The following is a 25,727-nucleotide window of genomic DNA, read 5'->3' as shown; positions in this document are numbered from 1 at the left end:
ACAGAATCGGAAATCTTCTGAGTCCCCCACCATCCCAGTGCAGCTGTGTCTTTTTTTTTTTCTGTTATGGAAATCACCTTAATGAGATAAACCACAAGGAACCTATTTTTTTCCACTGTTAAACTAAATTCCATCTATTTAACAGGATGATCAACACTGGTCAAGCTGCTTTCCTGGGGTGATATTCAACCCTAATTGCTCTGTCAGTTACAATTTGCATTATTAATTAAATAACTAAAGGCACAGGTTGCTTATAACTAGCAGGCTCTTTTCTCTTCCACTGTGGCAGCTGGGAAATTGTCTTTTTGTTTACAATCTGAGGAGCTAATATAGTGATTTAAAGGCTTCATCAGCGTGCAGTGAAATGCAGGCATGTATCTTTTTAACAGCTGCTAATAGTTCAGTCAGTCCTGTTTTAGGGCAAGAAATTTTTGTCTAAATATGTCTGATTTCCCTGCAGAGACTTTTTTTTAAAAACATCTATATGAAACTGTAAACCAAATGCTAGCCTACAGTGAGGTCCTTCCTTGTCTGTTGTGCCCTAAACACAATACAGACAAGCCCTAGAGACCAGCAACAAAAACCTTCCTACACATAAGCTTGTTTTGTTACGGTGATACAGTAAGTAGAGAAAACTCATTTGTTTTTTAAATACTCGGGCTTCTTTCTGATCTTACACTGGATTTGCAGTATACCTGCCTACCCTTCCCAGTGACTTCTTAGCCGTGCCAATATGATTGGGGTCAGACTCAGGCTTTGCTGTCTGACCTCTTTGGATTTTAATGCAAACAACCCTGCAGTGAGAGGCATTAAAAAAAAAAAAAATAGCAAAACAAATCCAGATCATTTTGTTCTCTTAGCCCACAATACTCTGGAAGAGAACAGCAACTTCCTGAAAAGACTAGTGGCCTCGTCCTGATGCTCTGTGAGCTGCAAAGCATCCACTTGGGCCTCAGACTGTCAGCGATTCTGTACAGCTCCGTGTTCAGCTCCGTTCCAGAGAGGCCTTTTCCGAAGTCTGGGTGTTGAGTTTGCCCACTGAAGAGATGCAGCTGTAGAGAGGTGGTTCTGCTGGTACCATGGCATGTGCTCTCCCCCTCTGCTTGTCCTCCCCTTAGGACGGGGTGTTCCGATTCAGGAGTCCTCCCAGGGCTTGCTGGCCCCAAAGCAAGAGACCTTAACCTCATCCTGCCCTGAAATTTCCTGTTACCTTTATTTCAGACAAAGCCAGGCAAACTAGAGTTTCTACGCAAATAAGAGGAACTTGTGCTGAATAGGGAATTCAGGGCTCAGATCCGATTTCCATTTTTATTTTGTTTCTCGCTCTTGACTGCCAAGAAGGAGAGGTTTGTTCTGCATCCTAATGAAGGGTCCAATCCAACTGACTAAGCTGAATAAAGTAACTCCTTGCTGTAGCCTTTGATGTTGCTAGGGCTGGCCTTGCTGTGTTCCAGCAGACCTCTGAATACAGCTTTCGGGTCCTTCCCCACTGCTGGTATAATCCCCTTCCAGCCTTCTTGGCCATATGCAACCGTAACTTGGGGTGGTTCTTCAGGCTGCCCTCGCCCTTAGCAGACTGAGTGATATTTAAGATCGGGAGAAAGCACTAACGCTCCCCCAGCCCCTCCCTTGTTCTGCTGTGGGAGAAAAGAGCCCAGCTGGCAGTGCTTGGTGCGGGCTAGAAGGAGTTTTAATCCCAGCAGAGCCTAGGGTGAGGACTGGGAGAAAGTTCTGAGCACAAACCTGGTTTTCTTACCTAACCGTGGACATGTAATGCAGTGTCTTCTAAAGGAATGCTTGGAGGTTTTTTCTAATTTTGTCAGAAAGATTCTCAGTGACAGGTTTCAAGGTGCGCCATGGTCACCGACGCGTGTTGTGCCATTTGCAGCCCGCGTGTGTTAGACCCTGCCTCCGCTGTATGATTACAGTGAAGAACTTCAGGTATAACCAAACATCCCTGAGCCCGTTCTTGCCATTCTGTCCTGGAAATCAGTCCTACTCCGCTTAGGTAAAATGTTTCAAAAAGAAATACAACTCTGAATTGCCCGACTCCTAGCTCTGCCGTTGTTTTTTTTTTTTTCTGCTGTTATTGTTGTTTGTTCCATTTTGCTTATTTTTTTCCAGTGGAAAAGAGCTTCTCAGAGCTTTTTTAAAGGGACAAAGTTCATCCCCCACTTATGCCGAGTGGCTTTTTTTGGTGGCTACGTCAAAGAGAAGATTAATGCCACTCTTGTTCCATCACATTCCTACTGTCTTCCTATAGGCTTACGTGCATAGGGTGGGAATTAAGAATACAACTCCTACCACTGCCAGAGCACATATGTATCTGAAGGTGCTAAGCAGTAAAGGCCTGGGGCCTTTTTTCACAATCCAAGGGTCCACCTGCCTCGAGACCCACACACTAGCAAAAAGCTGGTCTCTTCTCGCAGGTAATTAGCGATAGAACAAGAGGTAATGGCTTCAGACTGACACAGAGGAGGGTTAGACTGGACATGAGGAGAATTTTCACAGAAGAGTAGTCGGCCATTGGCACAGGCTGCCCAGGGAGGGGGTTGAGTCCCCGTCCCTGGAGGTGTCTAAAGGTTGTTTGGATGTGATGTTGGGCGATATGGTTTAGGGGTGAGCTTTGTAGAGTAGGGTTAGTGGTTGGGCTTGATGATCCCAGGGGTCTTTTCCAACCTGAATGATTCTATGACTGTTGGATTGGGCAAGTCATGCAGTCTCTGGGAGAAAGCTGCCCGTGTCATTTAGGAGTGTTTGATCTCATATTTTTACAGTGTTTTTAATATCCAGTGAGTAAGTGTAGGTGACAGCAAGGCGGAAAGAGGCAGGACATCTTCTTTACTGACAATTCCTCCTGTCCCTTTGCTATTTTCTCAGTGTCTATTAACTAGGTGGTTTTTTAGTTTTTCAGAAAGTGAAACGTGTCATAAACCCCCCACGGTATTCTGCCCAGAGCATAGCCCCAGGCATTGCAATTATCTAAATAAACCAGAAATTGTCTCTTTGTTCATGTAATCCATCCAAGGGTAGGCCTGCCCTAGGAAAAGAGATGTATTTCTAAAGCACATCAAATGGGTTCGCAGGGAATCTCCACTTGCCCACCCCGAAATGATCCCGATCTTTTTCCTTGGTCTCCTAACAGGCCTTAGAAGTAAAAGCATCTGCAGGGTTCTCCCTGCTGTGTGGAAAGATGAATCGGTGTTGCAGGAGGACAGGTTGGAATGAGCTACATTCTTGCGATGCTGGATGGGACAAAGATCCTTTTTCCCGTCATTTCATCACTGAATCACTTGGGAGATTAAGTCCCCCTGACAAGTCTGCGGTAACAGGTGGCATAAAGCAGCTCTTCGGTGCAGGCCTGAGAACCAGTGTGCGCCACTGCCACGCCTCCCCTGCCCTCCGCAGGGCTCACAGGCAACGAGGGGCTGGCATACAGTGATGAGTTGCTGATGGAGATGTTTTCTGCCTCCTAGCTGAGAGGGGTTTCTTTAGAGCTAGAAGAAATGAGAGAAGAGCCCGGAGCAGGCTATAGGTTTGAGGTCTGTGTCTCTAACCTTGTCCTCTCTGAAGACTACCGATAGGTGTTGCTCGTAGCTTCCGAAGTGTAAGCATGCAGGCTGCGTGTTCTTGCAGTGCTTTGGGGTAACCTTAAAACTCGTTTGAAAGTTTGCTGGAACAACCAGCGTGCTTAAATGCTGACAGTTTCATTCTTTTCCTCCCGAAGTTCATTCAGAGGCCTCATTTCTTCTTGAGGATTTTACGCTGAAGCAAGTGAGGCACGCTACCTTGCCCACTTCCCTTTGTTGCGCTCCTGGGCACGGCATCCCCGTATACAAACCCCTGCCAAGGCAGAACGGCCCCAAGCAGCGGGAATGACGATACAAACGACCAGACAGTATCCCAATTGCTCTTTCTTATGGCTCCCATACTCCTCTCAGGAACTGCATTTCACAGCCAACCAAATTGCCCTTCTACTTCCTTAGTACTCTCCTGCTTTTTAATTCCCTTCATTTTCTTTTTCCCTACGCTCTCATCTCACCACTTGGTAATTTCCATCTCTTTTTCTTAAACAGGCAATGCCAGATCTTCTGTTAGGTCTGAAATCCATCTCAGATTCCTGCAAAAAACGGAACAAACTATTCTGTCAGCTAGGTGAGGGTGAATCTGCATCACTAAGTAGTGTTTTCCTGTTACAGTTAATGCACATTCACAAGCATTGTCTCAAAGCAACGTGCATTTCTTCAGAGTGTCTTTTGCATCCACCGTTGCCTCGGCATTGTCCCTGTTTAGCTGGCAAGCCAACATCTCCAAAACGAATCACCTCAAGACAATTTACTCTCCTTTGTAATTTAGTGTAATAATGAGTGTAGCAGCTTCTCTGTTGCCCTACAATCTTCCCCCTGAGCAGATAGTGCTCTCCTCTGCAGCGTGGTACTGTGATGTTTTCCAAGGGACACACTGGGGAACTTATTCTAAATATTAGTTCTTGCTGCCATTAGAGAAAGGGGATGTTGAGGATCCTTAGGATTTCCCTCGCTCGTATCCTGTGCACAAACAGGTCCAGTTGTGTAATTAAATAGGCCATCCAAGTACTGGAAAGATTGTATCCAGAGACACAGCTTTCTAAGGGGTAGGAACAATGCTGATAAAGATCAAGTGGCTAATTGTAAGCAACAACTTCCAAATTGCCTCCGGATGAATAAATCACAGTGGGTGATCCAAGCATATTTTCACATGGATACGGTCTCATTCACAGAAGCCGGGAGCTGAAAAACATCAAGCGGGAGTTCCAATTGGCTGGAAGGGAATGAAAAGATTTGGATTTCTGTAGGGATTACGTCATAGTTTCATGTAATTATTCCTAGCTGGTGCTGGAACCACAGCAAAAACAAAGAGGCCGAGAGAGCAGGACTAGAAATCTGCTATCTCTTGTACTTGGGGCTGTCTGATCAGCTGCCCTTGTTATGATTTCCTTTGACATTTCCAGGATTAATGTGAGGGCTGGAAAAATGCAACAACTAGAGGAGATTTGAACTTCTAGGACTCTTTCATGGGGGATAAATTAAGGTCAGAATCTTTCTGGTGAATTGTCTATCCCAGCGTTTCTGCATGAGCTGTGGTTGGAGCTGGGAGAGTGTGTCCTGGGGCATCACAAGAGGCACAGGGGAAGGGTGGAGAGTTTCCTCTTTTTTGAAACACGAGGGAATGAGGGCAGAGATAGTTTAGCCAAAATCCTCCCTTGCTAGCAACCTGAAGGAAAGCTACTGCAATGCAGGGGGATGCTTTTGGGGAGTGATCCTTGTTACCGCTTCAGGACTTGTATTTGATACTGAAAACACCTGTTTAAGCACTTTTTAGCTACTGAAATCTCCTCTGCATGGGGACCTTTGTGGAACTGGCAGCGGTTTCCTTGCCCTTTCCTGTACAGGATCTGCTGCAGTGTTTGCATGTATTTGCTCTCTGCTTTGAGAGTCATACTTCCAAAAAAATAATTTTCAACTCAAACCTTAGCACTCCTTATTCACCCCAGTCTAATTTCTACTTGTGAAAGTTGCCACTACACTCTTTTTTCCCCTAAAATGCAGAGCCTGCCAGCTCCAAAAAGTAGAAGTTCTGAGGGGCAACAAAGAAGATAAGCAAGCATGGTAGGCATCATCTTCAGACATGGAGAGCTGGGAAGTTCAGGAAGGTTATTGTCCCTATGGTGCATGCTGCAGTGTTTGCTGCCATTTATTCACGAGACCTTTGGCTGAGAGTTGATCCTGAGAGCAGCATCAGAAGATACCAGGCTCTTTCCTGAGCGTAAGTACTGCCACTGTGAATGGAGCTCCTTGTAGGAACAAAGCCTGTGTGGGCACAATTGCAGGCTCAGGCAAAGTGTCACAGAGGGAAGGACATTGCCACAACTTACACAGCTGGCTCGGCGAGGTGCTGCAGGATGCTCAGGAATCCAGCGTTGCTCTCGGCAGGCTTATGATGTGCCCGTGATCCCAGCATGCAGAGAACCCTGAAGGCAGACAGGAGGCAGACAAAAGCGCTGGGGCTCCTAAAGCGTAAGTTTGGAGTCAGGGCTCCTGCCCTGTGGTGTGTGTGTGAGCTGGTCCATCAAGATCCTGCAGCCCCGTGCAGAGGAGCGCAGGGCACACTGCTCAGCATGGCAGGATGGCCTGATGTCCCTGATGCTGACAGACTATTCCATCAAACCCACCTCCAAAATCATACGCTTGCTCGAAAGGCCTGCTCGCTGCTTATGAGGAGGAATAAAAGAGCACTTCTGAGCACTCTGAACCACAGCCTGCAGAAATCCCTCAACTCGTTCCCTTCTCGAGGACACAGCCATTCCAAAACCACTTCGACAGCCACTGTCCATATGCTTGGGGCTAAAGTTAGTCTCCGTGGGCTTATGTGTAAGGCGTTAACCATCTCTGGGCTGCTCTGCCAAGCTGCAGAGGGATGATGTCTCAGGCAAGCCATCTGAGTCCTCCCCCACGTCAGCTCTTTTCTGCCAGCAAACCCTGTTAGAACCTGGGACGTCCTCACCTCATGGATGCATGCTGGGGAGAGAAGGGATAAGTGTAGAAATAAATGGCAACAGAGATTTACATGGACTGGCAGGGCTTATGAGCCAAGATTAGGAAATAAACTCTGTTACAAGAGAAGATGACAAATTTTGTTAGCCTGAATTCAGATCTCTTCACTCACAGGGCACTGCTAAGCTCTTCATGGCTGGTTCCCTCCTGGGCTCCTGTGCCTTGTGTTCAGGCACACACTGAGCTGTCTGCTCCCACCTGGCTCCATCGTCTTTGGACTAAACGCTGCTCCTGAGAATAATGTGGAGATTATGCGCTGGTATAATTATTTAATGCTGATTTCTGCCCAAAGCTGGGGCAGTTTAAATGTAAACACAGTAAGGAGATCTGGAGGTGCCAGGACTGTTCCTGGCTCTGCCACTCACTCGCTGTTTGCCTTCAGGTAAACCACAGAGTGGTTGAGGTTAGGAGGGACCTTGAAGATCACATCACTTGGTAACTCCATCCCATAGCTTCCCCTGCGGTAAAGAGCAGACAGACACCACTTTTGTAAAAAAACTTTGGAAATGCAGAGCTTATAAGCTTTAAGAACTGTTACATAATGATGCTCAGGTAGTCATGTAATCAGACTTGCCCTCGATGCAAAAGTTAAACCAAGAGAAAGGATTTGATCACATCAGAGACTCCCAGGCCCCAAGCCAAGCCTGATGAGATTTGCCACTGGTGACTTTAGCAGGCTTGGCCATAGGCAGTGACTGCAAATATCAGTGAAGTGCGCATAGGTAGGGCTGGCTGGGAGTTTTCTGTTAGAATGGTTTCACAGTGGTAAATTTTCAAATAAATTTATATTTTCCTAATTGGAGAGGAAACAAAAAAAATCACTTGCGTGTACTCTGCAAGTGGTAAATTTTCAAATAAATTTATATTTTCTGCTGTATTTTTTAATGTTATTATTTTCCTAATCGGAGAGGAAACAAAAAAATCACTTGCATGTACTCTGCGTGTTCCGCTCCCTCCAGCAGCAGCATCCTGAGCTGTGATTTCTGGGGCTTGCAGGTTCTCTGGCTCCAGAGCACTTGCCAGCCACTGCTGCAGAGCAGGGAATCCCAAATCTCAGGGTCCAAAATCCTGAGGTTCCCTGAGCAGCATTTCTTTGGCTTAGGGGCTGCCATGGCTTTAGGAACCTGCTGGGTCACGTGAGAAAAGGATGTCACTTAGGCTTTCTCCTGGCAGAATGTGCTCTTCCTGAGGTGTTTGAATTTCCCCAGTGTCGGCCTTTCTGTGGCAGTCATTGGACTCGTTTGGCTGGGACAGTGGCACTCAGGGTCCCCAAGAAGTTCACAGCTCTCTCTTCCACTGCAGGAGACATAGGCTAGAATTCATAACAGCAGGAGCTGCTCTGCTCCCGTGCTGGTGAGCAAGAGCACTTGCTGTGGCCACGTTCAGTGTCATGCCAGCAGACGTCACGCGAAAGCAGTATTACAAGTATTTAGAAGAATGTTCCCCAGAGCCGCTACTAGATAGCCACAATGTGCTGCACCCCTCAGCATGGGTCAGCCTGAAAGCCAAACTCCAACCTGGGAACACGCAACACGATACTTTTCTTTAGCAGCAGAAGTATTGAAGGATCCTGTAAGCAAATTAAGAACAAAACCCCATACGGTTACGAGTTCTTCCACCTAACAGAGGGAACAAAAAATGGAAAAGTAAACCTTCTCTTAGTACCAGCGATGAGAAATGAGATTTATTTCAGGCACGCGATATATTATTGAAAAGTTGTGCAGAATTTAGAGATGATGTATGGTATGTGTGAGGGGGTATATATTATTTAAGAAGGAAGTGAGAGGAAGGCAGCAGAAAAAAATGGTGTTCATTTAATGAAGGGACCCTGGGACAAAATGATAATTCCATCCGGCAGGACTTGAAGGACATTGAAGAGAGAAAAGTGTAGCTCAAGAGATCATCTAATTTGTCTCACTGATGATAAAATGAGCATCGAAACTATTTCTAAGTGGCAGATAATTCAAATCCAAGGAATATTACTTACTTATAATTTAAAAGGGAGATGAATTTGCACTGTCATTATTAATAATGGAATATTTTACTTAAAAATTCAGGAACTTACTGTTCCTCTAGTATAATTTTTCTCAGATTGTGGAAAGTTGTCTGTGAAATGTGGAACCATTTTACTGTTTCATATAGGTCAGAAACATTGTTGTGGTTTTTGTTTGTTTTTTTTTTCCAAGACACCAAATTAAGGGGGAAGAAGGGTAATAAATTTTATTGGAGATTCGTGAGTTTGTTCAGTAGATACTTGAGGCAGCTCTGGGTTTTATGCTCTTAACAACTGGGCTGTCACAACTGAGCGTTTCTGCCAGAGGTGCCTGTAGCCACCTTGCTCACACCTTCCTGCTTTGCTCTTTTATTGACTATACAGAGCTGTATCAGGTCAAAACTCACCTCAGACCCTGTAGGTGCAAGGCTTTCCTGTATGCCCGTATAGATTAATTGTGGAACTTCCCAGGAACAGCACTGTGTAGCAAAATATGGAGAAATGAAAACAAAAAAACCACCCCTCAGCTCATAACGCACTTGCTGGTACCACCCTGTTCTTTAAAAAGTCTGTTCCACGTTTGAGTGTTTTTCGCTGGAATTCCAGTTTTCAAATGATGAGACTCTTCATTTCCACTTATATCATACTATGCCTTTCAAGTATTTGTCGAGGGTACTTTCCCAGAGTTTTCTTGAGTAAGAATTCTCCTGTTCTCAATTTTATCCTGCCTGTATATAACTCTTTGTCTCCCTTTAAACATTTTACTGTATCTTTTCTTTTTTTTTGCTTTTAGATTATCATAGTTCTTAGCTTTTGCATGACCAGGGTGGTGATTCGTACCTCTTAGTCACTCTCCAGATTATAATTCCCTAACATTAGTTTCATCTTTCCCTGAAATTTCCGCAGTTTTCCTATTGTGTTTTAGGTATAAATTCACCAAAATCTTTAGAGGTGTGATGACACCATGGCAGGAAGAGTGGGGTTGGCCTGACCTTCACGGAGTCTCTGAGTTGCTCAGGATTTTTTCGGCAGACCTTGAAGGAATGCCTTTCATATATGGCTGTCCATCTCGTCGCAGAATTTTGCAGCCACTGTTTTCTGGCTTCCTGGTGGCTTTGGCCTTCTGCTTGTGGAGAGAAGGGTGCAGAGACTGAGCGCTGCAACCTGAAATCCTGACACTCTTTGTTCCAGTTGGGCAGGGTGTGTGTACTGCTGACTTCTTGGTACGTTTCACCAGACCCATCCTGCCCAGGCAAGGGAATCTGAAATCACATCAGATATCTTGGAGAGCTTAGAAACTGAAGAGGATCAGCCAGCTGAGGTGGTTGGATTTTATGGCCAGCGTGTGTATCCAAAGGGTAAGGGCTGAGCTAGGGATGAATGACATTCCCAAACTGGTCTTTTCCTTTCTTTTTGACTTGTGAGAAACGTCTGCTGGAGAGCTGGGTAGAGCCATATGCCAGGAGAGAGTGCTGAAAGGCTTCAGTAAAATATCTCAAACAAAGGAGGCTCTCCTAAAATTCAGAGCCAGTCAAATTCACGCTCCTGATGCGAAGCTATCCACAGAAAGATTAGAGAGAATTGGACGGAGCACACAGAAGCTGGGATTCTCTTCACAGTCACAGTTTTAAACTCCACTGCCTAAAGTGCTCGCAAGTAAAGGAAAAAAGTGCAGAAGAGCTGCCTGAAACAGGTGGAAGGGATAAAAGGCAAGTCAAAAAGCTCCAGTGCTCAAACCAAAGCGGCAGAGACAGGCACTAGAGTAGCTGTGTGTGGCCGGCAGGCTGAAAGCAGAGAGCTCAGCTGTGCTACTGGGACGCAGGGGACGCCTCAAGATTCAAACCTCACTTAGCTTGTAGAAAGAATGAACTTTAAAAATGATCCAAATTCAAAATGAGTGGCTGTGCCACCAGTGGCAAAATTTAAAGAATTGGACAGACCGTGAGGGAGGAGCCTGTGTTGTAAGAGAGCACAGAAAGCAGTAGATAAAGGCATAGGTGACAAAAGGGGCATGTCTGTTCATAATAGCTGGTTTGCCGTCAGAGGAGCCTCACGGTGACTCGGTGACACAAGTGGGGATCAGCCAAGGCTTGTAACATCCCTGGGAGGAAAGGGGTGTTCTCATTTGTTAGCTACAGCAGATAAAGCAACTTGCCCGTGGCCACAGTTTTATAGCTATGGTTAGATTTCCTGACCTTCTGCTTCAATATCCTCCACTCTGGGCCATAGTTCCAGTACTAAATGGGTCTGTGCATGAAACAGGGAATTTAGATCATAAATAAACCCAGAGTTTTTTCCAGCTAGGTCACACTGGCACAGAGAATCTAAAGAGAGTCTGGCAACCAGAGCAAATCAAAAGGACTAGAAATTAAATATTCTAATCACTTAGGAGACTGAGCAAGAACAAATACTTCAAGTTTGTGGGGAAAAAAAAAATAAGTGTAGCTTGGTGACATTTTTTTCAGGATGAGCCTAGAACACAAAAGCACCAAAACATTTGTTCTGCAGAGCTGAACTGGACCACAAGCAAAACAGAAAACCTGTATTTATGATAAAAAGGAGAGCTCTGAGTGGTGCACAGATGTTTCTAATCATCTTCTTTACTCATTTGACAAGCTGAGTGTGACTTTATATTGAAAGAAAGAAATATAAATGTAGTGAAGTGAATTGCTGTTCGGAGAAAGGTATGGAGGGAGTGACTGGGAATACAAAGGTCGTGACTGGGAAGACAAGTGTTCTGAGAATGTAAAACTCCTAGAAAGTCTCCCCAAATGCTCCCATTATTTCCCTTTCATTTCTGTGTGTGCTTGTGTGCCCGTTTCACATGTGAAATGTCAAGGGCTAGGAGTGGATTTGGTTGAATCTTTCTCGTTATTCTTTCACCAAAGATGACACAGATGCAGAACACCTGCAGCCAAGAGCAAACGCTGAGCTCCCCTAACTGGATGTGTTTTGAGTTGGAGCAGTGAACTTGAGCCCTCTCTAATGCTTAAATGTTAGACAGCTTTTCTTTCCAAGGCTTGTGCTCACTAGCTCACCGACGATTCTGCTGACCCACTGCTTGATGTTTGCAGTAATCCGTAAACTGAGGGGAATTGCTGTGAGGCCTTGTTCTTGCAAATGCTACTGCTTAGGACTGTTACTCAAGAATCTCTTCCTTACATGAATAATTGGATGGTCTATAATCCATATAAACAGATGCATTCATGCGTGCTCTGTGTAAGAATTTTAGGGCTGAGGCCTTAGAAAGGTTTTTCCTCTGGAGGTATAAGGACCAAAATTTGGCTGTGGGTTAGTAAGCAACTAGCTGCAAGGCTATGAGAACAGGTCAGATTGTAAAACCGTAACGTGGGGATGATCTCTTTAGCGCTTATCTATCTGTCTTCACCTGAGTATCACAGCTCCCAGGTAAAAAAGCTCCTGTGCATATCGAAATCTTGCAGCTTTCCACAACAAATGGCCAGGCAAACCAGAGACACACATAGCGATGGGGAACTGTGTAGGTACCGAACCCTGTGTTTCCGACACTGTCGTAGTTTCTACTTGCAGCAGATTGGTCTTAAAAAGTGACTTGGAGAAAGTGAACAGAGCGTGGATGTTCTCTACCTCTCATAATGGGGAAAGCAGAGTGCCAGAAGAACTGCTCGGTTGGCAGGCTAGAACCCAAGCCAGAGCAAGGCTGTGCATTTTTCACACAATGCTTAGTCTTAGTCACTGCCACAGCATGTTGTGGACACGAACTATGTTGTTGAGTTTAGAAAGTACCTGGGCAAATTAATGTTAGGAAAAAGATCAGCAGCGTATGTTATATAAAAAAAAAAAATTGTAGTTCAGGTAGTTCTTGAGCCCCAGAATGCTGAATGCTGCCAGAATACGCCAAGAAAGTGCTCAGTATCCTTCCTTCCGTCAAATCTGTTTGCCACCATTAAAGACATCGCTGTGCTGGATGGACCTTTGTTCTCATTTCGTACGGCTGGTTTGATGCTCTCAGAGAAATCTTGCTTTGTGATGTTTAATCTGATGCCTGCTACTTGCGGTAGTTAAATAGGCCAGTGTCTGTACGTATTTTGCCAATAGAGCAATCCCTGTGGAAGGGGAAAATATCACGGTTTGGTAAATATCAAGGTTCCTTTTAAATGTCATTATGATAATGTTTGATCTATGCAAATAATGATGCTTTAGTACTTCGGTGAAGTTATCTGGAGAAAGCTATCTAAAAATAGAAAGAAGAATTTGAAAGAATTTCAGTATAAGGCTTTCAAGTATCTAAATTTTTTCTTTGTCAAGCACGGGATTTCATTCAGTATTTTCAATGCTAAGATGCAAAGCGCTTCAAGTACTAATATTCTGAGCAAATGAGCCCTAATGATACACGCCTGCACGTGACCACGCTTCTGAGTAATCCCGTAGAACTGACTGGATCTAGGTGTGTTTTGAAAAGTGCTGTACATGTACGTGTGTGTAGAACGGACATCTGAACAACCTCCTAAAGATCGACATATGATTTTGACTCCTGTGCCCATTTTAAATGGTTTTTTTTTCAATGTTCTAAATAAAGACTCATCCTAACACAGTCCTGTTTTTGTAATAAAGTGGATTTTTTTGAAATATCTGAACTGTCAGTGGTGATGTGTAGGACTCCAGGTGCTCCCGCTCATGGTATTGTGGAAGGAGATGACTTTAAATACGGGGCCCAGGTTTACTTCAAGTGCAACGCAGGTTACAGCTTAAAAGGCAGCCGTGTTGCCCACTGTCAGCTTGACGGGATTTGGTCAGCGCATCATCCTGAATGTGGTAAGGTCACTTTAAGTTTTGATTCTCATCAAATGTTTCAGCCAATGTATTCATGTGAAACTGGAATATCCAAGCCTCACTTGAACTTTGGTAGACCCGTGGCTTAACATGATGTTCTTCTGTCTTGCTGTCTTTAAGAAGCAGCAGGGAGAAAGCAGCTTGCAAATAAGGCCTCCTCCTGTGGGCAATTCCCTGCCTACAGGGGAAGAGAACGTAAAAGAGGTTTTATGGGCAGACTCTAGCACGAGTAAGCTTTCCATATTAAATTTTTAGTATCAGTAAATACATATATTTATATGCTCTCTTTCAATTCCCATATTTCCCTGGATTATTGAGATCTTTCTCTCAGTCCTAGGAAACTAAAATTAAGTAGCCTAGTTTTATTATCCAAGTCCAGCGAGGTACTGAAAGTACAGAAAAGGGAGAAGCATGCCAAGGGCCTATTTCCCACAAATAGCTTAAGTGCATCCATTTGTGCTTTCGAAGTAGCCCTGTTAGTGTTAGTGGGACATTAACATCATGCAAAGTCAAGGTTCTTCAGGATTGTCAGCTGCGTTTTAAGGTCTTTTTAACAATTGGAGATTCTTACGCTTTTGGTGAAGACTAAAGTGTATGTTATAAACACACACCTGTATATTGCCATTTCTTTATTATTTGATCTTTGTGAAGACAGAGATCCCAAATGGGTCTTGAAAAGGCATCTTTAATCAAGTGTAGATTGTGCAGTAACATCTGAACGCGATGCCAAGCAATCTGATGGGTGAAAATCATGCTGTGAACCTGATGAAATGGTTACTATTTTTTTCCCCCTATCATTAGTTCGAGATGAAAAAAACTGCTCAGATCCTGGTGGCCCACTGAATGGCTACAGAAGAGTAGTGGAAGACACTGGGCTCTTGAACGGACGCTATGCAAAAATTGGCACAGTCATTGCTTTCTTTTGTAACAACTCGTATGTTCTTAGTGGGAATGAACAGCGGACCTGCCAAGATGATGGAGAATGGTCAGGGAAGCAGCCAATCTGCATAAAAGGTAGCTTACAATCCTATTTTTTTTAACCACAACTCACAAAAGGTGCTATAGTTTCACTGGAGTTTATTTTATATAATTTACACCCGCCAAACAATCATTTTTGCTAAGAATAAAGTGTCTGACTGACACCTGATAGGAGGTTGGTCGTTTGCCATCTCTGCTGGCTGCTGAACTCGGCCAGAGAAGGTGCCTGTGATTCCAGAAGATGTTTCCATCTTTAAACATACTACCCTCACTCAGGATCAAACCTGCATCAGATCAGAATGAAAGATCTGGAGGGAACTGAAGCAGAAGGAAATAAATGTCTCCTCAGAGTTGCTGTCATGGGGCCCAGCTCTCCTCTCACAGTCCTTTTAAGTCAGGAGTGTAAAGGGCCAAGCCCACAGATTGCAGCCCTGAAGGTTTGGATCAGAAAACCACTTGGGGACGTGCTTAAATGATCTCTGTTCAGCAAAACAGTAAACTACACCTTTAAATACTTTCCTAGAAAAGAAATTGTGATGCTGACCTGGAGCTACTCTAAGCATGTCTGAAACCCTGAGTGAATGAATGAATTTGGGCTGAGGAACTGCCAAATTCATTTTCCAAAAGCTATTGTTTGACACGTATTTTAATGGATTTTTTTTAGAAGACTAAAGTAATGATAATGTTGGGAAATATGTCGTCCTGTGGGAAATTTGCTTTATTCTGTTATTTTAGATGGAAATACTCTCTACCTGAAGCATGTAATCATCTATGGAAAGCATCTTTATTGTTGACAGTAACATCTCTATTGATGTTAAATTTGATAGCGACATAAAAGTTAACGTATACCTTAATCACAAAGATCTAGAGACTGTTAAATCCCACATGCTTGAGCACACAGACAAAATCTGTCCTGCAAGATCCTTTTCTTCCGCTGTGTGCAGCAGGAAGGAGATCCTGGCAGAGTTATGTGAGCTGATAAACCTGAATATTAAAGTAAATAAACGGAATACGCAAAATTAGAAATCCTGAATCTCCCTTCTGCCCTTCTCTCTATGCCGAGTCACTGGGATTTAGCTGCGTGTGGCTACACAGATGGAAACTATTTTTTTGTATAATCCCGTTATTGCAAAAGTTTGCTCAGATTCCCAATCATTGGCTGTGGTGGTGTCAATCTGGCATCCAGACATGCTGATGATCTTCTTCTCTGGCTGAAGGTGCCGCTGCAAAAGTTAGTTCCACCGTCATAAATGGAATAGATGAGGTGATCTGGGGGGAGGTATTTTTCCAAGGCTTTAGGGCCTATCTTTATTTTCATGCATGTAACTTACAGCCTCTTTTCTTAGAACAGAGTGGAAATGTGTATGAACCCTAACTTGAGCTGTGAATGTGGAAAAGTACTGTGCAACGTTGTATTTTTTCTAGCCTGCAGAGAGCCCAAGATCTCTGACCTGGTGAGACAGAAAGTGCTTCCAATGCAGGTTCAGTCAAGGTGAGAGTTCAATATCAGCTACAGCTTAAAGACAAAGTGTGACTGCTTTCCCCCTCCTCTCCTTTCCGCCCTGCCCCAGCAGCCACCGCTACCCCCCGGGACAGCCCCAAGGAGAGCTGCTGGGCGAGCTCTGATCCACCAGAGGTTTGCAACCTGCTGGAGGCAGCCGGGGAGCAGTGCAGAGCTACAGATGTGCGAACTGCTGGACGGTGCTGGAATTAGGCTCGCCAGCTTGTGGCAGCCTCTGAGACCAGTCTGAGAACAGTTCCTAATAATGTGCCTTCAAACAGGAACATGTGCCGTCTTAGTGAAGCAATGAGTGGGCAGAGCACAAGAAGAGAAGGGGGTACAGCAGCGCAACCAGCTCCCGCTAAGTTTCACCAGCCAATATCCTGCCATTGATACAAAGGTGGGTTTGGGGTGGGCCTGGCAGACAGGAGGAAGTAAAGTAAAGGGGGAGGAAGGAAAGACAGGACCCCCTCTGGGTTTGCCCTTCTTCTGATTTCTTGACAAAAGCCCAGTCTTAATCAGTTATGCTGAAATGTTCAGGTCCATTTTTGTCCAGATAGTAATTTCTAATTTCAGTTTCTTGGGGTTTTTTTGCAGTACGTTATCCATTTATTTTTAGATGCAGTGCAGGAAGTGTCCTCATCTTTGGTCTTAAAGAACAGCCATAGCAGGTCAGAATAAAAGTCCTGTGTCTGCCAACGGCCAGTAGCAGATGCCTAGAGAGGGCGTTAGGGACAAGGCAAGCACGTACTTCGCAGATACCCTCCCACTCCCCAGCTCTGTGGCGTATGATTGTAGAGATGGCCCTAAGAAGTCCCCAGGAGGCTTTAGTAGCCATCAGGGGATGTCTTTTGCTTAAATTTCTCAATTTGCTTTTGGACACGGGTCTTTCTGCGCTAAATGTTTCAGATATTAACGCCAGCTGTATGAGAGCGCGTCCGTGCCCTCACCTCCAACGCACTGCGATGGCATCTCGTGTTTGTGAACCGTTTTAATGCCTTCGGGCAGAACGTCCATTTCACAGATTAACTAATAGTGAGGCCAAGTGTGGATTGTGCAATATTGCGAGGCCACGTGTGAGCAGGGAGTGGGACCCTGGCACTCTAAGCATAAGCACAGCAGCTCTCAGGAAACTTGCCATTACTCTTCTGCATAACTTGACTCTCCTCGAGCGCGGTTATATATTGCCTCACAGGTTCTATATGAGGGAGGCAGTCTGTGTCTCTCAGTAATTAAAAATGAAATTACCATCTGAAAAAACATTCCTATGGCTTTTCTGGATGCAAACAGTAGCAAAATCTCAACAGAAATTCATTCCTGCTGAGTTACTCAGACATGAAGAGGTTTTTTTTTCTGTAGATATGTGCTTTTAAGCATTAGTGCAAAGGACATGTTCTAATGATGGAGATTTAAGTATGACTGTAGTCAAGTTATGGTCCATATCTAGGCTGGTGCATATATTTATTTTTTTAATTATGTGCCTTGTTTCAGATAATCAGTACAATTTCTAAATGGCAGTTTAGTGATTATTGCAATTATGAAATCTCTGTGGTGAGGCAATTATCTCTGTTAACTGCAAAATCAGGCAACTTTATCAACACGATTTAATCTGAATTGATTCCTAATACTGCCTATTAAAATGTTCACTAGAGAAAAGATGTGCCTACCTCTCTCTAGTGAGAATTAATTATGGCAATGCCAACTTCAAGTGTAATTTCTTTGTTTTAAAAATGTGATATCTCAGTTCTTTTGTGAATGGAAAAAACTATTCCATATTCAGAGGCAGCTGTTTGCAATCCAGAAACTGTAAAATAATAATAATAAAAAAGACACAAATAGAAAAAAAAGACACAAATAGAAAACTTATAAACATATATATATATTTATATATGGGTACATGCATTTTTGTAAATCAGATAGCGGGGCTGTAAATGGCAGTATTACTAAACGACATTGGAATTACATTTTTGCCTTATTCTTTCATGAGCAAGCTTTATATGCTTTCAAATGGCTCTTAAGACAGCTGGTGATAAAGCCACAGTAATGAACATCTGTCCGGATTTCCCTGGGATAGAATCACAGAATCAGTGCTCTGTTCGGGAAAGCTGCGTTTTTGAGAAGACTGCAGCACCCAGGTCTGTGAGAACAAAGTCGAGACGACACTTTGTTCTTGTCCGTGGCCATCCGTGGCGAGTATAACTCCGAGTAATTTCGTGTTAGGGCTCTTATTTTTATTTTATTAAATCCATTCCCATTTCAACTCACAATTTCCTTTCCTTTTCCCACTTCCCCTTGGTGGGTGTGGCGTGTGTCACTGGGTGACGGAACAGCTGACTAAACAGAGACATCACTGTTATGATATTATTATTATTAGCTTGTGTTCTTTTTGCCTTGAAACAGGGAGACACCTTTGCACCAACTTTACTCATCTGCATTCAGCAAGCAAAAGCTTGAAATCTATCCAACCAAAAAGCCAGCCCTGCCCTTTGGAGACCTTCCCCCGGGGTACCAGCACCTGCACACTCAGCTCCAGTACGAGTGCATTTCTCCTTTCTACCGCCGCCTGGGGAGCAGCAGGAGAACTTGTCTGAAGACAGGAAAATGGAGTGGGAGAGCCCCTGTGTGTATTCCAAGTGAGTCTCCGAGGGAAAATAAACGCACACACCTCTGGGAGGATGGGGGAACAGGATGTGGATTCACCTTCGATAATTAGGGAGTCCCAGTGGTGTGGGCTGCCTGTGCTTCCAGCTGGGAAATAGGAGCAATAAAGCTTTGAGGATTTACTTTTCATCCACTTGTAGAACTTGTGCAGCCCGTGGTAAAGGGCTTGAGCTTTCAGCACTGTCATTTGCCATCAGTTTTTCTATTGAGCAAAAAGTACAGCAAGTTCCTCTCCTGACCTGGAAATGTTTTTCTACTATCACTTCATGTTTTCCTAAGTTATGTACTGCAAACGTGGGGTTTTTTGTTCATCTCTGTGCTTTGGCACAAAGCTGACAAAACGAGCAAAGTTCTAGCAATGGAGTGGAGAGTCTGCATTCTAAAGAGTCTCTTCCTTTAATATACCCTCCCAAGGAAGGGTTCGTACCGCAGATCCTAAGTTCAGATAAAATCATGTTGAGAGCCAGTGCACGGTGTGAGTCAGGTGGGTACACCACAAGATTTGGCACAGGCCACTACTGACATCAATCTCTGGTAAGTAGATCCTAACATAAAGCAGATTTTTAGAGTTTTTGATTGTGGTTTTGCTTTGAGAACATCTCATGTATTGCAAAGCATTACTTTCAATCCTTTTCACTATGGGCATGCACACGCTACGTCCCAGGAAAGAAAAAATGTCCTAAGGGACACTAAAACATGTGATTACATGATGTAACTCTTTCAACTAAAGCAAACCTCTCCTAATACAGGAGATTCTACCCCAGGCCTGAGCCTGGGTAACGTACTCCTAGAACAGAGCAGAGCTTTCTCTTTTCCTGAGGATGGCTGTTGATTTAGATGCATTTGCTTCAAAGTTCTCGTAGCAAGGCAAATCTGTTCCCATAGACATGAACTCATCTGTGCTAAGGTCAGTTCTAGGAGAGGACTTCACAATTGCTCCGGCTCCCTCGGGTGAGTTTTAGGGCACTGCTGGCTTTATGGTGTTTCGTTATAAGCAGGAGTCAGGGGTGTTCTTTCCATTTTTTTATGCAGTCATCTCATTACAGTGCAGCTTGGTAAGGCTGTCATGAAAATTCATCTGCTCAGGTGCTCAGTCCACATTCCTACTTCATCCAGGAATTCAGATAATAGTGGAAAAACTGGAAGTTCTGTTTGGTTTTTTTTTTTAAAAAAAGCTATAAAAAATAATTTTATAATTTTGCAAGTTGGAGGCAGAGGTTAATTAGAAAGCTGTCCTTCATGCTAACCATTGCCCCCTGGTTTCTTTTGGCCCCTCCCAAGCAGGAATCAAGAGCGATACTCAGATTCTTTGGTGGAGTAAAAGCATTACCTCATTCTTGCTTCATGTTCCTCAGTCTGTGGGAAAGCAGAAAACATTACCCTTCAGAAGACGGCGACCCCTGCCCGGTGGCCGTGGCAAGCGGCGATCTATCGGATGGCCAGCGGGGTGAAGGAGAACAGTCTCCGGAGAGGGGCCTGGATCCTCATCTGCAGCGGGGCCCTGGTGAACGAGCGCACCGTCGTGGTGGCCGCTCACTGCGTCACCGACCTGGGCAAGACCCTCGTGCTCAAGGCAGCGGAGCTCAAGGTGGTTCTGGGGAAATTCTACAGAGACGAAGACAGGGATGAGAAGACCATTCAGAACCTGCGGGTGAGCGAGTCAGCTGGGAGTGGAAAACGATGATTGTGGGCAGATGCGGGTCACGGACATCTTGTATGGGGAGAAAAACATTTTCCTTTGAGCAATAGAATGTTTTACACCCAGTTCTTTGAAACGCAGCTGCCACCGCTGTCGTGGCACAAGGAAGGCACGTGCTGTAGTTCAGTAAACTCCCCTGACACCGTCCAACTCACGTATTCCCCCACTAACGCAGATCACTAAGAAAAGTGCTCAGGTTCCATGGACCATAATGTCTCAAGTGCTATTGCCAGAAAAAAAAGTAGAAGAGGTGGCAGCTACTGTCCAAAGCGATTGGCATAAATTATGAGGGAAACACTTGTGCTGCAGATCCTGGTTTGATGCCACAAGCGCATTTCATGTCCTAGGCCAAGGCTGCACACCTTGAAACCTGAAAGAAGTTTATGTCTGACTCCAGCCCCTAAAATAGTGCCTCAGGCTCACCAGAGCCCTTTGTGTTTTTCTAACAGAGCTAGGAAGGCTGAAGTCAAAATACGGAGAAACACCACAATTTTGGCTGGGTGCATCTCATTTTCTGGAGTGAGAGGGTATGCGAGTTAATTAATGGACTTTATCCGAGAAATCATACTTAATTCCATCCTCCCCCCCTCCCCATTTTCAGTTTCCTTCTCTAATTCCAGCTTTTTCAGACTTCTTCTGTAAGGAAATGCATTTTTTTTTTTTACAATATTTCCTTATGGGATTCCTATTTGTTCTTGTATTGTTTCATCCAGAAAGCTAGCAGTACATTATGTAATGTGTGGGGAGATGCTTAAACTTCAATCCAAAGATAGCATTTTAACTCAAAGCCCCCCCCTTCCATTCAAATCCTACAGGCTGAAGATGACATGGCAGGTAATTTTTTTTTCAGAAAACAGTGGGAAATCTTGAACTGCACATTAACCCCCTGTTTTGCTGAATGTGTCCTTGACTGATTTCATTAGGAAGACTTTCAGGCAACAAAAACTGTCCTGAAACCAAAGCCAGAAAAAAAAAAAAGGTCAAAATATGCTTGGTCTTCTCATGTGTTTCTCACCTGAGTGAGCACTCTGGGAGTGGAGGGTAGAGGAGGAGTATGCAAAATAAACTACCACATATTAGACTAGCATGGAGAGAGTGCTGCTTGCTTGCCACTGCTGTTAACTCTATGATTTTTCTTGCTCTGTTTCCTCCCCAGATTTCTGCCATCATAGTGCATCCCAACTATGACCCTATATTACTCGACTCCGACATAGCTATCCTGAAACTCTTGGACAAAGCCAGAATCAGCAGCCGTGTCCAACCCATTTGCTTGTCATCTTCTCATGACTTGACTTCGTCCATGGAGGATTTAAAAATAATGGTTACTGGCTGGAAGGTGTTGGCTGATGCTAGAGATCCCGGGTACAAGAACGACACGATCCGCATGGGAGCCGTTCGGATGGTGGATTCACTGCTGTGTGAGCAACAGTACGAGGATAACGGGATACAAGTCAGCATCACCGACAGCATGTTCTGTGCTGAACCAGACCACACAGCCTTTTCTAACATCTGCCCTGCTGAGACCGGCGGGATCGCAGCTGTCACTTTGCCAGGAAAAGCGTCTCCTGAGCTAAGGTGGCACCTGATGGGACTAGTGAGCTGGGGCTATGACAAAACTTGCAGCCTAGAACTCTACAGTGGCTACACCAAAGCGCTCCCCTTCAAAGACTGGATTGAGAAGAACCTGAAATAAAAAGCTGTGTCTGGAAATGGCATTTTGTAACTACCGTAATATCTCTGTCTCCGCTGGTTTAGGCTTTTAATCCCGGCGATAAGCCACGTCTGGGATAAGGTTAAGGCAGATAGCCTGGTAATTTGTCCTAGGATCAGATGTTCCATCAGGCTACTTTTACTTAATCCGTGACGGAGGGTATTAGTGCATGAGAAGTTTTGCCACATTTTGCGTGTCTCCCCTGGCGGGAGGATGATGCTCTGCTCCTGAGCCTGACACGCAGAAACAGGACAGCACATTCTGACTGAAATTAATCTGTATTCCGGAGTCCCCCAGAGAAGTCAACAGCAAGCCCCTCCCAGAGATCTGTGTGACTGAGTGGATTATGAGGCTGGGAAGAGTAGCCTGAATTCATTACGATGGATGAGCTTGTTACAGTATGTGCTGTCTGTATTGCCATAGTACAATGTAATCTTTTTTTCCCTCCCACGTACTTTACACATTTAAATAAACCATGGTTTGTTTTTTTGACCTACATACCCATGTCTGACATTATTTAGATTCCTTGTTGCTTTATCTGTGTCACACGCTAGGGACTCTCTATTGGCCCCGTCTATTTGCATGGGACTCTTCAGTCACGCTGAAAGGCAGAATTAGCACAAAATTCAATGAGTACATAAACAGCAAGACTGTTTTTTTCTTACTACTGCTGCTATTGTTGTACAAGAACCATTGCAATGAGTTGTACAGAGGAGTTCTCTCCCATTTTGTATTCCAAACAGAAGAAAACCTGAAACATACTTTTAAAAACATTTTTCCGTGTGGATTATTTCAAAGACCTATGAAAAACTCAAGAAAACTTCTGGTTTCTGTCAGTTCACGTACTTCTGTGGCAAACCAGCTCCTCTGTAGCTCTTCAGGGCGAAGAATAATCACAGAATCACAGAATCATGGAATCGCAGCATCATAGAATGTGTTGGGTTGGAAGGGACCCAGGTCACACACTTAGCAGAGACTTTTCTTGCCTGGATTGTTTGGTCTGAAAGTGTAAGATCTCCCATTGGGCATGTTGTCCAGCAGACAGACTTTGGGCTCCTCATGGTCCTGAATCGCCGCTTTCGCTAAATCATTCTCCACTGTGGCTAAAGACTAGAGATGAGCCCTAGAAAACGTTGGGGAGGAGGGACCGGGGAAGGTCTCCCATCCGTAACGACTCCTGGGATAAGTCACCTCTGACACCCTGGAATTTGTAGGACCTCCAGATTACGACAGTGCTGAACTGTCTCGCAGCAATAGCTCGATGTGAAGGCTGCAGACCTGACAAAAGGATTTAGTACTCTCACCCGGAAGGACGCGGGTCCCGAGGTCACGCTCTGCCTCGCCTCTTGCATGGCTATGACAGCCGTAAGCCAACAAGTCTGATTTCAGCTCCAGCTCTCTCATGCTGTGGAATCTTAAGAGTTTCTCAGCATCCAGCAGTTCCCACCTACTTTTGAATGTGAACATTGCTGCTAAAAGGACAGTTAGTAATGGAGGTCATTCCACCTAACTTATCTTTTGCTTTCCTGGGCAGAGAGACTTAATGCACTATGCTTTTGTAATTGTCTTGTTTTCACTGGCAGTAGGACCAGGTGAAGTTGCTCGAATGAAAAAGTTTCAGGGATACGACCAAAGCGTATTGCTTCTCCTCATCTTTTTTGTCTGTCTCCTCCTGCCAGGAGATTATGCTTGGCTGACAAACTGCATGGCAACAACACAAATAAAAAAATCTGAATTAAATGTGAAAAATAAGATGTTCATTCCTCTTCTGGGAGGAATGAACACGTGCCAATGAACGTGTGGTACTCCCCCGCTGCCACAAGGGGTTAGAGGAAATTAGGTGACAGTTTTGAGAATGGCAAACTTGCAGAAAGTCAACATGTGTTTCTTCCTAACACTATCGACAAAGAATGAAATGAGAAAGGAACAGGACTGTTTACTGGAGCCTGGCTTGCCCACTCGGGGCTCCTCCACAATTACATTAAATGCAAGTTACTACACTCCAAGGATAAGAGAAATTTTCTTCTAACAGAGAAATCATAAAGGTCTGTGAGCTGGTTCTTTTCTGTTACGACACTGTGGCCGCATTGCTGTCCATGCCACTGTTCTCCACCGCCACAACTGGGAGACAAGAAGAGCCCGTAAACGCTTTTTCCTCCTCTAGGATGTGTCCACTAGAGAACTAGGCAGTCCGCACATCTGCAAACGTCTGGTGTAATCTCCAGCTTTAGCCCTCACTCTTCTTCTTTTACTGAAGCTAAGCCACACCTCGTGCTTGCTGATCCTCTAACTCCTCCTCGCTGCTGAATGCCATCCCCGTTTGGATTCAAACCACTCACAGATCTGGCAACAAACAGCCGAAAGCTGCTGGGCTTGGGCAGCAGCAACGTAGCTGCTTGCTGGCTGTGTATCGCGCAAAAGTATATTCTTGAAGAGAAACTTGAAGGAATTCATGGAATCTAAACCATGGGAGCAGGTTGCTACAGCTGTGCGTGCACAGGAGAATTCACCTCCTCTTCTTTTTACAGTCGTGATACTCTTCAAAGGAAAGAGAAGGAAGCAAACGGCAAGTTTCTCTCAGTGGCAGCATTCAGATTTTAGCACAGTCCTTTACAGAATTAGCTGTAGCATTTGGTTCTACTTCTGGACCTCAGTGATGTTTGAATCTTAGATTCAATTCTGGCTTCTCTCTAAGTGCCAACATAGTGCTTTATTTTTATTGTTATTCTACATATAACGCCCACTCGTACGGGTGGGTAGCCACCTCGACACATCCAAGCGCCTGTACGGTGCCTAGTATTGGTAGGAATTACAGATCAGCTTGCCCACCCTGTCGGGATGAGGTGACCCACGGTAGCCCCAGAGCAGAACAGGGGTTAGCATCTAACAACAACAATAAGGAAAAATAGGGGGTGAATCTTTGGAAAAAAACCCTATCTGTGAGCTGGAATTGCTAATTCCTTTGATAGAGAGGATTTATTTTTAAGATGCAAAACGATTTCAAAGTTCTCTTTCTAAACAGGTGAAGATCTTGCCATCTGTTGGAGAAATGGTGTGAAATAGCGCAACGTGGATGGCAACACATCTTGCCTCCGAGGAAAAGGCTGTAAAGATATCGCTATGAAAAAAAAAGAGAGAGCAAAACAGCCTCTGCATTCTTACTCACACCCATGGATTTATGCTTCTCCGTACGTTTTTGGGGCTGGGGATGCCCTAAATTGCTTCCAAAAGCCAGGGTGCCTTGTGGAAAAGCAGCGCTGTACAGAAACAGCCACACTGAAGCACATGCTCTCTGGTGTACGTTCATCGCCGTAACGGAACTGCCCTGGTAACGTGTTTCCCTTGAAAACCTCAGTCTGTGGTAAGGGACAAAACATTCCTTTGATTACGACTAGAGGAAATGGCCTCAAGTTGCGTCAGGGTAAGTTTAGATTGGATATTCGGAGGAAGTTCTTTACTGAGCGAGTGGTGAGGCACTGGAACAGGCTGCCCAGGGAGGTGGTGGAGTCACCAACCCTGGAGGTGTTTAAAAAAAAGGTAGATCTGGCACTTGAGGCTGTGGTGTAGTGGTTGGGTGTGCTGGGATGGAGGTTGGACTAGATGATCTTCAGAGGTCCCTTCCAACCCCGAACATTCTGTGATTCTGTGACTAGGCAATGTATACGAAGCTGCCTCCTGCCATTTTTAAGGGCAGGAATGAGCATCAACTCCGTTACAGAACAGCATCCCAGGGAAGTGGCTTCGCTCGGCTGCACATCCCCTGCAGCCGAGTGGCTCCT

At 44.7% G+C, this 25,727-nt stretch overlaps 1 protein-coding gene across 1 annotated transcript in view; it reads left to right on the top strand.

The window, feature by feature from the left end:
* Positions 1–22,167, top strand: part of LOC104269078 (inactive serine protease PAMR1-like) — a 37,033-nt gene extending 14,866 nt beyond the window's left edge. Inside the window, exons 6-11 of the mRNA XM_009867112.1 lie at positions 13,210–13,380; positions 14,200–14,412; positions 15,802–15,868; positions 18,278–18,510; positions 19,894–20,189; positions 21,394–22,167. Coding sequence (XP_009865414.1) covers positions 13,210–13,380; positions 14,200–14,412; positions 15,802–15,868; positions 18,278–18,510; positions 19,894–20,189; positions 21,394–21,930 — 1,517 coding nt within the window. The 3' untranslated portion in view covers positions 21,931–22,167. The remainder of the gene's footprint in view (positions 1–13,209; positions 13,381–14,199; positions 14,413–15,801; positions 15,869–18,277; positions 18,511–19,893; positions 20,190–21,393) is intronic.
* The last annotated feature ends 3,560 nt before the right edge of the window (positions 22,168–25,727 follow it).

This window comes from Apaloderma vittatum, unplaced genomic scaffold (genome assembly GCF_000703405.1).
Source record: "Apaloderma vittatum isolate BGI_N311 unplaced genomic scaffold, ASM70340v1 scaffold14083, whole genome shotgun sequence".
Classification (NCBI taxonomy): Eukaryota; Metazoa; Chordata; class Aves; order Trogoniformes; family Trogonidae; genus Apaloderma; species Apaloderma vittatum.
The sequence above is the reverse complement of the archived record's forward strand: the minus strand, read 5'-3'. Positions and strand labels throughout refer to the sequence as shown.